Source organism: Panulirus ornatus, chromosome 29, assembly GCF_036320965.1.
Source record: "Panulirus ornatus isolate Po-2019 chromosome 29, ASM3632096v1, whole genome shotgun sequence".
NCBI classification, from domain to species: domain Eukaryota; kingdom Metazoa; phylum Arthropoda; class Malacostraca; order Decapoda; family Palinuridae; genus Panulirus; species Panulirus ornatus.
The window spans coordinates 13,001,406-13,019,202 of record NC_092252.1 but is presented as its reverse complement, the minus strand read 5'-3'; the positions used below and the strand labels follow the sequence as shown (position 1 = coordinate 13,019,202).

General features: G+C 38.3%; 1 protein-coding gene across 15 annotated transcripts in view; it reads left to right on the top strand.

The window, feature by feature from the left end:
* Positions 1 to 17,797, top strand: part of Oatp74D (Organic anion transporting polypeptide 74D) — a 494,863-nt gene that overhangs the window by 435,059 nt on the left and 42,007 nt on the right. For all 15 annotated transcript variants that reach the window (XR_011714762.1, XM_071679231.1, XM_071679230.1 and 12 more), the window contains 3 exons: positions 3,458 to 3,589; positions 6,324 to 6,488; positions 6,761 to 6,886. Coding sequence is in view for 14 of the 15 variants with exons in the window: in XM_071679231.1 (XP_071535332.1) it covers positions 3,458 to 3,589; positions 6,324 to 6,488; positions 6,761 to 6,886 (423 nt within the window). In the remaining variant the exon portion in view is untranslated. The remainder of the gene's footprint in view (positions 1 to 3,457; positions 3,590 to 6,323; positions 6,489 to 6,760; positions 6,887 to 17,797) is intronic.

The window sequence follows — 17,797 nt, the reverse complement described above, 5'->3', positions numbered from 1 at the left end:
CTGGCCGGTGGCTGGGTGAGTGTGTGTCTTGCTGGTGGTTGGGTGAGTGTGACCCTGGCTGATGTGCTAAGTGAGAGTGCCTTTTGTTGATGGTTGGGTGACCTGTACCCCTGGCTGATGTGCTAGGCAAATGTCTCTGGATGATGGCTGGGTGAAAATATCCCCTTCTGGTAGCCGGTTGGTTTTATCCCTAGCTGGTAGTTATTTGTCCTGTACAGGGAGAGAGTTCTGCTGTTGTAGGGCTCCCAATCTTAATCTTCATGTTGTACACCTCCTCAAATCTCTGTATGCTGTCTTCATAGTTTCATTTCTTGTATGCCATAAATGTACTCTTAACATCTTTTGTAACAAGTTTCTTCCTCCATGTTATGCCTCTGCTTGTTCTATCTATATTTGCATCTTTGTGAAGAAATGTTCATCAAACTGGTTGAAAAACTTGAATGTTGTGGTCAGGTCACTCCATACTCCTCTTGTCTAAGGTGGATAGATATAAAGTACTCAAATGTTTCCTTATCACCCAGGTTCTTTAATTCTGGTACCATCTTTGTTTCCCTTCTCTGGACCTTCTATATTAGTTTTTTGTGCTTAAGAAGTGCACACTAATTTTTAGCACAATGTAGAATATGGAAAGTTTGCTTAATATTTCCTTATCCAAAAATTTGAATCATTTTTAAATTTGCAGGCCGACAATTTATCCATTAAAGTGGGACTCTGGTAACTGGTTTGGTATATTGTTGATCCCCTGTCTCTTCACCCACATACTCCTGCAGCTTATCTTCTGTTGGATGATATTCATATCGAGGCTTACTTTCAGTGTTTTCCGTTCACATTATTTTGCACTTGGTTTGAATTTCATGAAGCATGCATCAGACTATGTCTCAAGTTTTTCCTGGTTATGTATGTTAACGCAGGCCTCCTTGCTTCATACTTCCTTTGTTACTTAGGCATCATCCACAAACGTATTCAGATAGAAGTCCAAACCTTTTGGCAAGTCATTCACATAGACTAGGAAGAGCAATGATCCCAAGACAGAACATTCATTGGTGACCTGAACTTATTTCAAGAAGGTGCTTTTGATGTACATCCTTTGTTTTCTTATAAGGTGCTTTTGATGTACATCCTTTGTTTTCTTATAATCTATCTGTTGAAGGAGTGTGTCCCATGTTCATGCCCAAAGATCCTGCTCCGTTACTAACTTCTTGTGTGCTATAGTGTCATATGTATTGTAGCAATCCAGATAAAGAAAATCCACTGAATCTTCTCTTTTCACAAAAACATAGCATGTTCTCTCAGTACACACAACTTTCCTTCCTTGAATCTGTGTTGTCTTGCTTATTTTTTCCAAGTACTCATCCATTTGCTTTCCAATTTCCTCTTCCAATATACAGCACTTTACAGACCACATTCATCACGGAGATTGGTCTGTATTACAGCACAACTTTTTAGTATTCTTATTTTGTCTGTAGTTCAGCACAACTTTTTAGTCTCCTTGCACTGTACCTTTTTCCAGTGACATAACCATTTTAAGTAGCTTTTCAAATGTACCTATCTAAACACATCATCACTACATAAGGAAAAATTTCATAAAGATCGTGAGCCTTGTATGGGTTGAGACCCTTTAGTATGTATTTTCTTTATATGTTATAGATATTTCAAGCTTTTCAAGACCTCCATCCCATTGCAACTTTCTGTGAACACTTTTGTAAACTTGCTTGTCATCTGTACATTTATCTTTAACGAAAAATATATAAATTCTCTCAAACAGGGTTTCAACCATCAGGACCTTCCAATAAACCAACCCAGCCTGATTTTACGTCACTTATCTATAACACCAAACTTTGCACTCCATATTTGTAATTTCAAGCATAAACTACGCCAGCTTGAGTTTGAAAAGTTTAACAAGCATCAAAGACACCAAAAACTTGTCTTTGAATATTACCAAATAACGTACCACTTTGCATCATATATACTAAAGATTGTATTATTGCATTGAAACAGTACATAAGATACTGTTTGTAGTTAAGAATATAAAACTGCATATAGATTAACTTTATAATTATAGGTCTGCAAAAAATCTACTACAGGTTGAGTATCCCTTATCCAAAACGCATGGGACCAGAAGTGTTTCGGATTTTGGATTTTTCAAATTTTGAAATATTTGCATATACATAAGAGATATGTGGAAAGCAGGATGGTAGGGAAACAAACGGGTTAGAGCTGAGACATACTTCAACTTTTCAACCGTTAAACGGTCTTCCATAGGAGATAATGATTCCAGCATTCGGTGGGACTATGTTCCTCAGCAAGTGATGGTCTCCTGGTCAGATGACTTGGCTTGTAGCTCTCAGATTTGCTTGTCCTGCTGCCTCCACCCATTCACAGCAATCCTCGCTGTTTGACGTGACTGGCAGATTAACCCAGACCTTGTGTTAACATTGTTCTTAATCCCTTCCTCTAGGTAAGCTCTTAAGACCCTATCACTAAACGGTTTGTCACTTGCCTGTAGTTACCTTGGCATCGACCATTTAGTGATAATGTGAGAGCTTACCTAGATTAAGGGATTAAGATCAACGTTAACAAAAGGTCTAGGTTCATGTGCCAGTCACATCAGGCTGCAGAGATCACTGTAAACTGGTGAAGGCAGCAGGGCAAGCATTCCAATCAGTGACATGCCAAGGCGTCAGACCAGGTGACCATCACTTGCTGGGAACACAGTCCCGCTGAATGCTGGAATCAGTATCTCCTGAGAAAAACAGTTGAAAGTCGAAACATTGAGGTATGTCTCAGCTCTAACCTATTTGTTTTCATACCATCCTGTTGTGCACATTTGTCATGATGGATAATAGATAATGAGATATCTTGGAGATGGAACCCAAGTCTAAACACAAAATCCATTTGTTTCATATACAACTTATACATATAGCCTGAAGGTAATAAATATACAATATTTTTGATAAATTTTATTCATGAAACAACAAAGTTTGTGTAACACTAAACCATCAGAAAGTTAAGGTATCACAATGTCAGCTGCCCATATGGACAATGTATGGTTGTTTGGCATCACCTTCATTCCAGACTCCGAATCTGTATGCTTCTGATAAGTAATAATTTTCTTATACTTATTCACACACAGCAGAGAATAAACAAAAACACAATGAGTAATGCTGTAGGTCTTTTGGTGACCATGGTTTGTAACAAACTGGCGCCAGCAGAGCATCAGAGCCCTGCATGGGCAAGTGAGGTCAGGTGCGGAATTTTCCACTTGTCATGTCACTGCTCAAAAGGTTTCAGATTTTGGAGCATTCAGATTTTGGGACTAGGGATGTTCAACCTGTGCCTACTTACTAAGGAATGTTTACTGATTTCCTGGTACACATTTCATTTATGTATTTTGCCATGATTGATTCATATAAAATTCTTAGGTCAAAACTGCTTTTTTTTTTCTCTTTCTCAACAGGGCTTGTGGTGGTGTCAGTGGCATTATTTTTGACAAGCACTGCCATGTTTGCTTTCCCTCGTCGGTTGCCAATGTCCCCTCGACCAGTCCGCTCCAGTCTCCAGCCTCCACTTCGCAGCCCTTCACTAAGAGGTATATATAACCCATCTGCAGCTGTCTTGGCCTTGCATTGAAAATAGAAAATCCTAGATGTATATATTATTCATTTATTTTATTACATTTGATTGCCATTTCCCTTGTCAGAGAGGTAGTGCCAGGAAACAGACAAAGAATATCCCATCCACTCATACACATATATGTATATACCTAAACACCCGTACATGAACATATACATATTCATACTTGCTTGCCTTCATCCATTCTTGGCGCTACCCTGCCCCACAGGAAACAGCATCACAACCCCCTGCTTCAGCAAGGTAGTGCCAGGAAAAGACAAAAAAAAAAGGCCACATTCACTCACACTCAGTCTCTAGCTGTCATGTGTAATGCACCGAAACCACAGCTCCCTATCCACATCCAGGCCCCACAGACCTTTCCATGGTTTACCCCAGTTGTTTCATGTTCCCTGGTTCAATCCATTAACAGCACGTCAACCCTGGTATACCACATTGTTCCAGTTCACTCTATATTCCTTGCACGCCTCTCACCTTCCTGTATGTTCAGGCCCTGACCACTCAAAATCTTTTTCACTCCATTCTTTCTCCTCCAGTTTGGTCTCTCACTTTTTGTTCCCTCCACCTCTGACAAGTATATCCTCTTTGTCAATCTTTCCTCACTCATTCTTTCCACATGTCCAAACCTTGTCAACACACCTTCTTCCCTCTCTGCAACACTTTTTATTTCCACACATCTCTCTTAGCCTTTCATTATTTACCCAATCAAACCACCATACACCACATATTGTCCTCAAACATTTCATTTCCAGCACATCCACCCTCCTCCATACAGCCATTATCTATAGCCCATGCCTCACAACCATTTAGTATTGTTGGAACTACAATTCCTTCAAACATACCCATTTTTGCTCTCCGAGATAATATTCTCTCCTTCCACACATTCTTCATCTCTCCAAGAACCTTCATCCCCTCCCCCTCCCTGTGACTCATTTCCGCTTCCTTGGTTCCGTTCACTGCTAAGTCCACTCCCAGATATCTGGAACACTTCACTTCCTCCAATTTTTCTCCATTCAAACTTGCATCCCAATTAACTTGTCCCTCAACCCTACTGAACATCATAACCTTGTTCTTATTCACATTTACTCTCAACTTTCTCCTCTCTCTCACACACTTCCAAACTCAGTCACCAACTTCTGCAGTTTCACATTCGTATCAACCACCAGTGCTGTATCATTGTTGAGGAACAACTGACTCGCTTCCCAGGTCCTCTCATCTCCAACAGACTGCATACTCGCCCCTCTCTCCAAAACTCTTACATGTACGTCAACCATCACATCCATGAACAAATTAAACAACCATGGGGACATTACACACCCCTGCTGCAAACCGACATTCCCTGGGAACCAACCACTCTCCTCTTTTCCTACTCATACACATGCCTTACATCCTGGGTAAAAACTCTTCACTGCTTCTAGCAACTTACCTTTCACACCATATACTCTTAAAATCTTCCACAGATCATCTTTATCAACTCTTATCATATGCCTTCTCCAGATCCATAAATGCTGCACACAAATCCATCTGTTTTTCTAAGTATTTCTCTCACACATTCTTCAAAGCAAACACCTGATCCACACATCCTCTTCCACTTCTGAAACCACAATGCTCTTCCCCAGTTGATGCTCTGTACATGCCTTCACCCTCCCAATCAATACCTTCCCATATAATTTCCCAGGAATGCTCAACAAAACTTGTGCTTCTGTAGTTTGAACACTCGCCTTTATCCCCTTTGCCTTTGTATAGTGGCACTATGCATGCATTCCACAAATCCTCAGGCACTTCACCATAATCCAAACATACATTGAATATCCTTACCAGCAAATCAACAACACAGTCTCCCCCTTTCTTGATAAATTCTACTGCAGTACCATCATCCACACCCACCCTTTACCGGATTTCATCTTCTGGAAGGCTTTCACTACCTCTTCTCTCTCAACCAAACCATTCTCCCTGACCCTCTCACTTCACACAACACCCCAACCAAAGCTACCTATATCTGGTAATAACATCAAGGAAACTCTAAATACAAAGTGTCAAGTGCTTTTATATAATTACATTAAGATGAAGTACAGATATAGACAACCAGAATGATATACTGGCTCCTGCTGGGCTGGCCAGTCATTTTGGAGACCAAAATCTCATAAGGTGGGCAAATATTGCATAGTAATCTTAACCATACCTAACACTATTTTTAATGTTGTTAAACCATAAGAACAATACTAGTTTGACCAGTGTAGATCTGATCACGATCTTTATGAGAAATATTGTACATACAACCCATCTGAACAGTTACATAATTTCTGTAACTTCAGTTAACATTTCATTTCCAGTTTTACTGTTTGCATTAATGATTGCCAAAGTCAGACCACCAGTCAACTTTCATATGTTTCTCTCTGACTTGCTGTGGATGAAAGATTGGTAAACAATGTGAATTAGAGTGCAGTGAAGGATATACCATGTTTTTGCCTTTTTTGAAAATAGAATGTCGAATGTTCAGGTTTACTTGTCGAAGTATAGAGAGGGCTGCAAATAATGTTATGTAAGCTTTCTCCCTCCACATTTTATGAAGGTTTATAGATGTAATTAAAAGCCTTTTTTAGTATATACCCAAAGTAACATTATTTTTTCATATCTACAGCATCACATTAAAGATTAAACATTACACTGGCTCATTATTTTATCTTTTACAGACTTCCTGAAAGCAGTTTGGCGTCTGTTGAAAAATAAGATCTTGATATTTCGGACAGCTAGCAGCGTTTTACACATCCTGCCAATTGCTGGTCTTTATACATTTCTCCCAAAATACCTGGAGAGTCAGTTTCGCCTTCCCGTCCACAGTGCTGCCTTGGTCTCTGGTCAGTCTTTACTCAAACTTTTCACCTTTTTGAACATCTTAATTTTACTGTATCGACCCACTGTGGTAAATGTAATATTGCTATACATGATAGATAAGACTATTTTTATGTATGCAGGGAATGGATATAGGTTTTTAGGCTTGCATGTGTGCATAGCTAAGTAATGATATTTTTGCCATGATTCTTTCTGCTGTTCTTTCTTTCTTGACACTTGTCCAAGAACATTTGGTGTAATTATTTGTATCGCCTTTTTATTAGTTTTTTCCATGCAGGAATTGGCGGAATTCTGGTGATGGGTGTGGGCATCTTCGCCAGTGGGGTGCTCATCAGGAGAGCTAAGCCTACAGCCCGCACTGTCGCTGGCTGGATTGCTCTCACTGCTCTCATTTACTCAATAGGTACTTTTTGTTCTTTGGTGGTGTTTTTAGCTGTACTATTTATCTGGAATGTCTGGTCAGGTTTTTTTTTATAGGTGTTTATTGTAGCTAGTGTGGAAAGGGTCTTCAACAGTGTATTGACTTGTTTGATGGAGTGCATGTGCATTTGCATGCTTAATGTTAAATGCAACAGAATGAATAGCTTAGGTAGTAAATATGACTTGTTTACCAGATAATGCATATGACCTGGTTGTTTAGTAATGCTGGTGTGAGAGAGGTGGGTAAGTATGCAGTCTGCAGGGAGTGAAGTGGCATGGGAAGTGAGTCAGATATTGTTTGCTGATGACACAAGAAGTGGCAGATTCAAGTAAGAAACTGCAAAATTTAATGTACGAGTTTGGGAGTGTGTGAGAAAGGAGCAAGTTGAGAGTAAATGTAACAAGTAAAATTATTAGGTTTAGCAGGGGACAGGTTAGGTTAGTTGGGGTGTGAGTTGAAAAGGAAAAAAATTATGCAGGAAGAGAAGTGTCTAGAAGTGGACATGGCAATGAATGAAACCATTGAAGAGGATGTGAGTGATAGGGTTGGTGTGGGGACAGAGGTCCGAAGAGCATTTAGGACGTTCTAAAAAGAGAGGTATGATGAAGGTACATATAAGTCCAGACATTGTTGTGTGGATGTGAGGCAAAGGCTGTAAATGAGAATGTTCAGAGTTGGGTGGATGTGTTTGAAGCGAAACATTTGAGCACAGCATGTAAAGTGAAGTGGTTTGGTCAGGTAAGTAATAAAAGGATAGGAGAGAGATGTGGTAACAAGGAGATTGTGGTTGAGAGAGCTGAAGAGGATGCTGAAATGGCTTGGACATGTGAAGAGAAAAAGTAGAAAGAGATTGACAAAGAGGATGTAAATGTTAAAAGTGGAAGGGAAACGAGTAGGGGTAGACCAAACTGGAGATGGAAGATGGAATGAAAAAGATTCAGAGTGCTCAGGGCTTAAACATGCAGGGAGATGAAAGATGTACATGAAATAAGAGTGAATTAGATTGATGTTGTATACAGGGGCTATATGCTGTCAGTGGGCTAAACCATGGCATGTTGGTCAGCTGGGGGAAACCACAGAAAGGTCCGTGGGGCCTAATTGTGGATAAGGGCTGTGTATCCATGCATTACATATGACAGCTTGACAAGCAGGTGAATGAGGCTTTTTCTTCCTCTGTTCCTGGCATTACTTTGCTAATACAGGAATCAGCAAACACGTACGAAAAAGGGCAAAGATGAATGTTCTAGAAGGCAAAAGGTAGTGAAAGCTTTGCTGAAGATGAAATCTGGCAAGGCTTCGGGTTTGGATGGTATTGCAGTGGAATTTATTAAAAAAAAGTGGATGACTGTGTATGTATGGACCATGATGAAGTGCCTGAGGTTTGGCAGAATGCATGCTTAGTGCCATTGAACAAAGGCAGAGGGGACAAAGGTGTTTTCAAGCTACACAGGCATAAGTTTGTTGAGTATTCCTGGGAAATTGTACGAGGGTATTGCTTGAGAAGATTAAGGCATTAAGCATCAGATTGGGGAAGAGCAGTGTGGTTTCGGAAGTGGTAGAGAATGTGTGGAGCAGGCGTTTGCTTTGAAGAATGTATGTGAAAAATACTTTGAAAAAGATAGATTTGTATGCAGCATCATGAGAAGGCATATGATAGGGTTGACAGAGAATCTTTGTGGAGGGTATTAAGAGTATATGGTGTGAGAGGTAAGTTGCTAGAAGCAGTGAAAAGTTTTTCCAAGGATGTAAGGCATGTGTACGAGTAGGAAGAGAGGAGAGTGATTGGTTCCCAGTGAATGTCAGTTTGCAACAGGTATGTGATGTCCCCATTTGTTTATGGATGGGGTAGTTAGGGAGGTAAATCTAAGACTTTTGGAAAGAGGGGCTAGTATGCAGTATGCAGTAGGGTTGAAGGACAAGTCAGTTAGGAGGCAAGTTTGAATGGAGAAAAACTGGAGGAAGTGAAGTGTTTTAGATATCTGGGAGTGGATTTGGCAGCGGATAGAACCATGGAAGCTGAAGTGAGTCACAGGGTGGTGGAGGGGGCGAAAATTCTGGGAGCGTTGAAAAATGTGTGGAAGGCGAGAACATTATCTCGGAAAGCAAAAATGGGTACGTTTGAAGGAATAGTGGTTCCGACAATGTTATATGGTTGCGAGGCATGGGCTATAGATAGAGTTGTGCACAGGAGGGTGGATGTGCTGGAAGTGAGATGTTTGTGTGAGGACAATATGTGGTGTGAGGTGGTTTGACCGAGTAAGTAATGAAAAGGTAAGAGAGATGTGTGGTAATAAAAAGGGTGTGGTTGAGAGAGTAGAAGAGGGTGTTTTGGAATGGTTTGGTCACATGGAGAGAATGAGTGAGGAAAGATTGACACAGAGGATATATGTGTCAGAGGTGGAGGGAATGAGGAGAATTGGTAGACCAAATTGGAGGTGGAAAGATGGAGTGAAAAAGATTTTGAGTGATCGGGGCCTGAACATGCAGGAGGTTGAAAGGTGTGCAAGGAATAGAGTGAATTGGAACGATGTGGTATACCAGTGTCGATGTGCTGTTAATGGATTGAACCAGGGCATGTGAAGCATCTGGGGTAAACCATGGAAAGTTTTGTGGGGCCTGAATATGGAAAGGGAGCTGTGGTTTCGGTGCATTATACATGACAGCTAGAGACTGAGTGTGAATGAATGTGGCCTTTGTTGTCTTTTCCTAGTGCTACCTCACGCACATGCGGGGGGAGGAGGTTGTCATATCATGTGTGGCTGGGTGGTGACTGGAATGAATAAGGGCAGACAGTATGAATTATGTACATGTGTATATATGTATGTGTCTGTGTGTGTATATATATATGTATACATTGAGATGTATAGGTATGTATATGTGCATGTGGACGTGTATGTATATACATGTGTATGTGAGTGGGTTGGGCCATTTCTTCCGTCTGTTTCCTTGTGCTGCCTCGTTAACGTGGAAGACAGCGACAAAGTATAATGAAATAGAAAATAGAATATATATATATCCCTGAGGATAGCAGAGAAAGAATACTTCCCTACGTATTCCCCGTGTGTCGTAGAAAGCGACTTACAGAGAAGGGAGCAAGGGCCTGGAAATTCTCCCCTCCTGTTTTTGATTTTCCAAAAGGACCAGAGAAGAGGGCCAAGTGAGGTTCTTCCCTCTAAGGCTCAGTCCTCTGTTCTTAACACTACCTTGCTAATGCAGGAAATGGCAAATATATATGAAAAAAGAATATATATTTACCATTGATCACACAGCAGTCCCTTTAACTAGTATGCTTACTGCCATGTTGATACAGGATACTTTCCAGTGTATATTTGTGTCTCCATAACTCAGTCTCCAGTGACTTGAGTATTCATAGCCTGTTTCTTTTTAAATTTACATTATCCATTATTAAAACTTTAACACTGTGCTTCCTGCACTTCTGTGAATGTGCCTTTATTATTTTTTTCTGGTTCACATAAACTCTTTGAAGGATTGTGAATATTTATTATGCACAGTATTTTCTTCAGTTACTTTTCTAATTTAGTGATTAGATGTATTTGATATCTTCCTGTTAGTTCTTGAAACATTGAGTTGTTCGCTGATAAAGGAGCTGATTGCTATTCTTCATTGCTGTATTATTCTCTCCATGTTATTGTGTATCCCCCTTAGAATATCTAAGAAAATCTTATCTCTTTAGTAACTTTTCTCTTTGCATCTCCAGCAGTATCTAGTTTGGTGTCCCTAAATCTCTCTTTACACTCAAAGCTCTTTTCAATATATTCCTTGTATTTTCTCGTTTATATTCAGTGTTTATAGCCCTTTTTCTAACATTACCTAATTTACTTGAATCCTGTGCTAGTGATGAGGCTGATATACACATGAGCTTTTGATGACCCTCAGTTATTGCCCTTAGCATGTTTTGTTTTCTTTCCTTCTTTGATCTGTATACTCTGATGAAAACCCATTGAATCCTTTATAGCAAATTTCTTAGTGTTCTAAAGTATTTCTAGCTACCCATTTCCATTTTGAAAATGATCTTTTGATCATACGTTTACACAGTATCTTCACTGTATTTTCCGTTCTCTTTGTTATTTTATTTTCAGAAGGTGCATCTACTAAGCGATTCTGTTATTTGTGTTTCTTCCATCACACACTGTCATCTTACCTCCTGTCATCCTCTTTCTTTTGGTTTTGCCCACTTGACAGCTACATCCTGCAAGTAGTACTTTGTCCACCTCTAAGTCTGGTTCTTTCTAAAATCTGCGACTTTACCTTCATGAATTGATGCTGAATACCTTGCACCTTACTAACCATTTGCCATACATTCTATATGTTTTTCTGATAAGTTTTTTTTAATAGAATATATGGCTGTCTCTATAGCTTCACATGGTGGGTTATTCTGTCCCTCTGTTTCAGTTTTCTCTCTTCCTCAGCCAAAGAATCATTTCCTGTTCTCTTTCTTGTATTTCCTTCAACAGTCTCTTATCTCTCTTTTATGAGCATTTCCTCAGCCCAAGAATAATTTCCTGTTCTCTTTCTTGTATTTCCCTCAAGACTCTCATCTCTGTTATGAGCATTTCCTTCAGTTGATATATTTCAGGATCTCCCAGAGAAGACCCCTCTTGACCCTTCACTCTTGCTATTACCAGCTTTTTATCTGCTTCATTTTCTATGAGTTTTTTTCTCAATTTCTCCAGTCACTTCAGAATTGTAATTTTTTTTCATTTTATTCTTGTTTGTAATTTCTTAATATTGATGTCTGATTTTCTGCTATTGTCATTAGCTTTCCACCCATTAGGGGTTTCATCCATCTTCTGTTTTACTCTCCTTCCTTTGTAAAAGGCACACACTCCTCTTCATCCAGAAAAGTATGCTGAAGCTTTTTGATAAACTCTGTGGTATGTGTTGTGATATACCACATTCCCTATAATTTGTCAATACTTGCCATAGTGATTGTGGGTATTACCTGCCTCCACTTACCTTTGGTTGCCCACCAAGTGAAAAGTGTCCTTCATTGGGGCTGTAGTATCACTGAGTAATGAAAGGGAGTACAGTCTCATCCAGGAACTTCTCGCTTAAGTGGAGTCCATAGTTGTTTCCGATTTATAGAATACCCTTGAAGCTATAAGAGCCCTGTGAAAGGGGCTGTAGGGATACATATATGATGATAGTGGCTATATTTTAGGCTATATGTTATCATGAAATAGTAAGGGAGAAGGTTTTCAGGCACAGTTGTTACAGGAAATTACTTAATTTTTATCTAAGATTCACTAATTGAATATAAGAACTTGTTCAGGTTTGACATTTGATATTTACTTTTCCAGTAATTACAAATGATTGTTTAATTTCATAAAACTAATAATTTACTGCTCAGGGTTTTCCATGAATCTCGTGTGTGGGAACTGTAAGGTTTACTAGCATGGCATAGAAGTGTGACAGCTGAAATACTGGTGTACTTCTGTGTAATCCCACATACTTTTCCTTTTTATACTCAAGCCTTGTTTAATGTAGATAGAAACAATCCTTTCTACTTTTTGTAATATAAAAGTGGTGGTATACATCTTTCAGACAAAGCATCAGTTGAACACTTCACTGACCGAATCTTCAAAATGTTCATAGGCATTCTCTTGCAATATTAATGATTGAACTTAAAAGATTTTGAATAAGGCTGGTCAGCATTGTTGACAAGTAGTTCATTTGCTTATTCACAATAAGTAACTTATTTTTGGCAACTATCTTGCCATCCAAAAAACTTACATAAATGGACAGATGACGAATATATCATCGACTTCAAAAGTTCTAAAAAAAAATCCATTTATTTAACATTTTATTGTCTGTTGGTTTAAAATGGTGGTTTGAGATTTTCCCCATTCTCTTTGTAAGTAGTGTATGTGTGGTGATTTGGAGGCTGCTGTCCTCAACCAAGTTTAGTATGTGCAACTCGCATTGGCATCTGGAAAGTGACCTTATTGTTTTATATTTTTTTATTTATGTAACTAAAGATATTCTCAGTACCCTTAAGATGGAAGACAATGAGGAGAAAGAAAAATATGTAAAGAAAATTGTGAAAGAAGCATCATAAATGGTGATGTGTTCTTGTGCTTTTTCTGTCTCCACCTCTCTCTCATAAATTCAGTGTTATTGTTTATGATGTCATAGAACTATCATTTACAAACAAACACAAGTTCGAAAACTTGATTTATGACTGAAAATGGTATCACAAATTACATTAGTTTGTTAACATTAATGCACAGATAAAAATCAGTGGTGACTGCTAGGTTCACCTTGTGTGTGGCGCACAGGGTACACTTTATGTTTGTTAAAGCTTTAATACCTTTAACCATAGTACCAATTTTATTCTTTGTTAATGATTTGTTTGGGATGACTAAGAAAAATACCAATCAGCCATCCATAGTGTCAATATGTTTGCGTACGGCATGCCTTTGAGAAAGTATATATATTTCATGCTGTGAAGATGTATTTCTACATGTGTCTCACATATTCCAGCTGCATCAACTCCAGGGTGAGAATAAGTTGATGTTCTGGTTCGTTTTTCTGCTGCTGCTAAGGTTGGATAGTAGTAGAGTGAGGGATCATTGGGTTACTTAAGGAATGTATGGTTTGCCAGTTCAAGGGATACAGGCACATCACTTGAAACATTATTTTAGTCATTAGAAACATACACATAAGATTTCTTTCCTTTAATAAAGTTAAGGGTTTAGATTTTTTCTAGAATACAGAAAACAAAGCACATAGTTAATAAACAATACACACACATATAATGATCCCAAATCATGCTTAATGGTTATTATGATGATATAGACCAAAAAAAATTGGATTTCACAGTAAAGAAGATAGAACAATGGAAGAATGCTGTGTCCTTAAAGGAACTAAAATTACTACAACTTTGGTAGAACTTAACAAATGGTTCATAGTGGCAACATCCTACACTCTTGTACGGGTGATAGGTCTCCACCAGCACCCACATCAGGTGGTGTGTAGAAAGATCAGAGATAAATAAAAGGCAGACCCCCCTCCCTCCCAAACCATTGGTCTCCCTCAAAAATAGTCCATTCCAGCACTGATGATGAACCCACATTTCATGATGGAGAGAGTCAGAGTTTGTCCACATGGAGCATGTGCTTGTTTTCATTTACTCTCACCTCACAGTGGTGTCTGATCTGTTCAGTCACTGTTTATGGTTGCATTTTTTGGGATGAGTAATATTTCCATGCTGGTGCTGGAGACAAATGTATAATGTGGAACATTTATATTTTTTTTCGATTTCTAACCCACTACCTAGCCAACTGTATTTGGTTCGTAAAGACAGATGGAGTAAGAGGTCCGTCATCTGCATTTAGACATATTTCTTGGAGGTGCTTTCATGTATTTCATGGCCCATTTGAAGGATTATGTGAAGCATTCTGATATATCATTTACAGCTGGATGATACAGAGCTGAAAAGGAGTTTCCAGTGCCATTGACATCCAGAAAAGCCATTGATTTATTTCATGTAAACTTAGAGCCCATTATCTGAAAATCATCCTTTCTCAGACGATAGCTTGTGATAGGGTAAGAGAGAGGCATGGTAGTAAGAGAGAGCTGAAGAGAACATGATGAAATAGTGAAAGCATATCTAGAAGATGAGTGAAGAGAAAATATCCAAGCGGATATACTTGTCAAAAGTAAAGGAACATAGGAAAGTGTGGAAACCAAGGAGGAAGTAAAAGGATTGAATGTAAGGCACCTAGTGTTCAGAACCTGAACAGGGTGTGTAGCTTCTAAGGGATACTGGAAATTGGAGCAGTGTGGTATATAGGGAGTGAAGAGCTGTCATTGGGCTGAACCAGGGCATATGAAGCAGTCAGGGGAAATTGCAGAAAGGTCTATGGGGCCTGGTTGTGGGTGCTATTGGACCATATATTTCCTTGACTTATTGAAATATTTTTTAAATAAGCTTTACTGAATTATTTCCCATGTACTTCTGTTCATTGTCTTGACATCTATGTTGCACTGCATCAGGCATGACCCTTTATTCCCAATTACTTGGTCTTGCTCCCTGCCCTCTTCTTTCAGTTCTTTGGTCTTTTTAATGGGCATTTCCTTTTCTTGATCTACCTGAAAGACATCCAGAGAAAACACTATTGACCCTTTTCTATAATGCTTTTCACTTACTGCACCTTCTTTTGTTTACTTAACCTCTGAAACCCTTAAGCTGAATTGATTCTCTTATTATACCCTTTGATTATATTTCATGATCTATTCGACTTTCCATTTTTTGTATTTCTTCCTTCAGTTGTTCTAATGTCTGATTCTGTTTTTCTGTACCTTGAAATAATTTTCTTAACCTAAGAGTTCCAGGTTATTCATCTTTTATTTTTTCATAGATATTCCCTCCATTGGAAAACTTGCATAATCCCCTTGATCCATCTTCCTCCTACCATAACTAGTCACACCTATGTGGTTGTGGTAACTTACTTTGCTTGACTCCATTTTTTGATAAAGAATCTTGCTTAACTTAGCAAAAGACCTTTACTAAATTATTTTGTAGTTTTTTATTTGTCTAAAGGTGATCAATATCTTCACCCAAAAATTCCAGTAACAACCTTGTTTAATTGCATGAGCTTTTAGATAACCAACTCAGGCTTCTTAGAAAAAAAGAGAATGCTTCTGAAAAAAGAAAATATGAAAAAAGAATAGGTTTTCTGGCAGGTATATCATTTGGCAGAGTTGTCTGTGAGTAATTTTTTCCATTGTTACACCTTTTTATGTTTCTTTCATAAACCTCTATATTCATGAGTCATTTATTTACATTGTATCCATGCTGCTGATTCTTTACAAAATGGTTACTAAGATTTTTAGCATATTGAAGTTGACACATCTCAGTGTATTGGTTTGAATCTTTGATATTCTCACACCCATTGCTGTTATTATTCCCCACTTTGCCACAGCGAAATGATGCATTAAGAAGGTTTACATTCAGGGATCCCTATAGAATCTCTTCCCTCCCCTAACTTGTACAGTAATTAGATATGGAGAAGTTGCAGTCTAGTCACTCTGGTCTCAAGATGAGAGTGGCTCCCATCTGTTCATATTTTTGCTCCATACTGGCTGTATATGTAAGAGTAAATATCTCAGTCTAAAGTTATTTTGGAAAATAGTATTGAAAATGTTTTGTGGATGTTATAATATGTAGCTTAGTATTATGGTGAGCTGCCACTTTACCCTCTAAACTTTGAACATGCTACGTCAGTCACAACCAAAGATACTCCTATGATCTATTTACTGTTTCCAGTGACATCACTAAATGAGTTCCAACATTTCTTTTAGGTTTAGCTAAACTTTGCTTTTTTTTTTTTATTTACTGTGCCAGGACTTGCCAATTGTCAAGAATTTTGTGGGTCAAGAAAATGATGTTTGATTTGGCTCTCTCAGTTATTTCACAGTTACCACAATCATAATTGCTTTCACTGAGCAATGATTGTATATTTTGATTACTGCTTTAAGCATTTTTATGAATATCATCCCAGATTTCATTTTCAGAATTGTTATCCATCAGTTTGTGGTTTGTGTTAAGTAGGGATCTTTCATGGAATATGATTGCTACTTCAACATTTATCAGTTTCTTGCTGATGTTCTCAACTTGTCTAATGATTTTCTTATACTGCTCAAGTAGATTACAATAAGCTGGCCAAAGTACAAACTGAGTTGAAGCCAGTAGTGTAATTCTCTTTAAGTATACAGTAACACAATGTTTCATGACTCGTGTCACATTCTCAGATGTAAAGACAGTATGGTATGGCTTAGGTTTAATTATTAACAAAAGTCGAAAATCAAAAGAAAAATGATTGACCATAGTCAAGGATTTTTTAGGTTTACCTAAACTGGGCTTTTTTTTATTTACTGTGCCAGGACTTGCCAGTAGTCAAGGATTGTTTGGGTGAATAATTGACTTTTTTAGATAGATTTAGGCCATGGTTTACTGTCCTTACTCTTGAGAGTGTGATACAAGTCATGAAACATCATGTTACTGTATACCTAGGAAGTGACACAAGTCATGAAACAATTTATTAATGTATACCTAGGAAGAATTACACAACTGGTTTCTACTAGAGTTTTTTTGTATCCCAGCAATGAACTTTTGCCAGCTTATTGGTTACCAATCTGAGCAGTATAAGAGAATCAATAGACAAGTTAAGAACATCAGCAAGAAACTGATAAATGCAAAATTAGCAGTCACATTCAACAAAACATGTTTGAGAGATCTCTTACCAAGATACACATCAGGCTGTTTCGACTACTGGGACAGACTTGGAGTGCAGAATATAGTTTATAGATTGGATAATGTATGGCAGCACTAACCATGAACCTTCCACCTCTGTTTTGTGGGTAATTTTTTAGATGAGAAACATGTATGCTCGATGTTGCTACTCAAGACCCACTGTTGCGTGACAATTATTTTAGGTGTTAAAGAATGGGTTGAGTTCATTTTCTACACCACTGATGCTGTACAGGGAGTGATGACTTTTCTGTAATTTGCAGGAAGACATGAGGGGAGGTAAATTCTCTGAAGTCTGATGTTAGTCTGGTAAGTGTTCAAATCATTAAACTTAAAAGACTTTGAAAGAAACTACTGCAGATGCAGTTAACCTACATAAAATGGAGAGGGTTCTATTTTGTAAGGATAAAGATCTTGGCACTTGATGGATAATGGATGAGAAATATGATGGGAAGAAGATTTTACCGTAGTGAGGAATAGGGTAAATTATGCCTCGACCTGATACCACCATTAAAAGTATACTGCATGTCTTCTTTCTTGGGTAGATGTGCTAGGTCGAAGTTTTTCTCCATCTTGGGTGATTTTGTTTTGTACCCATATTTTGTTACTAAGTTTAT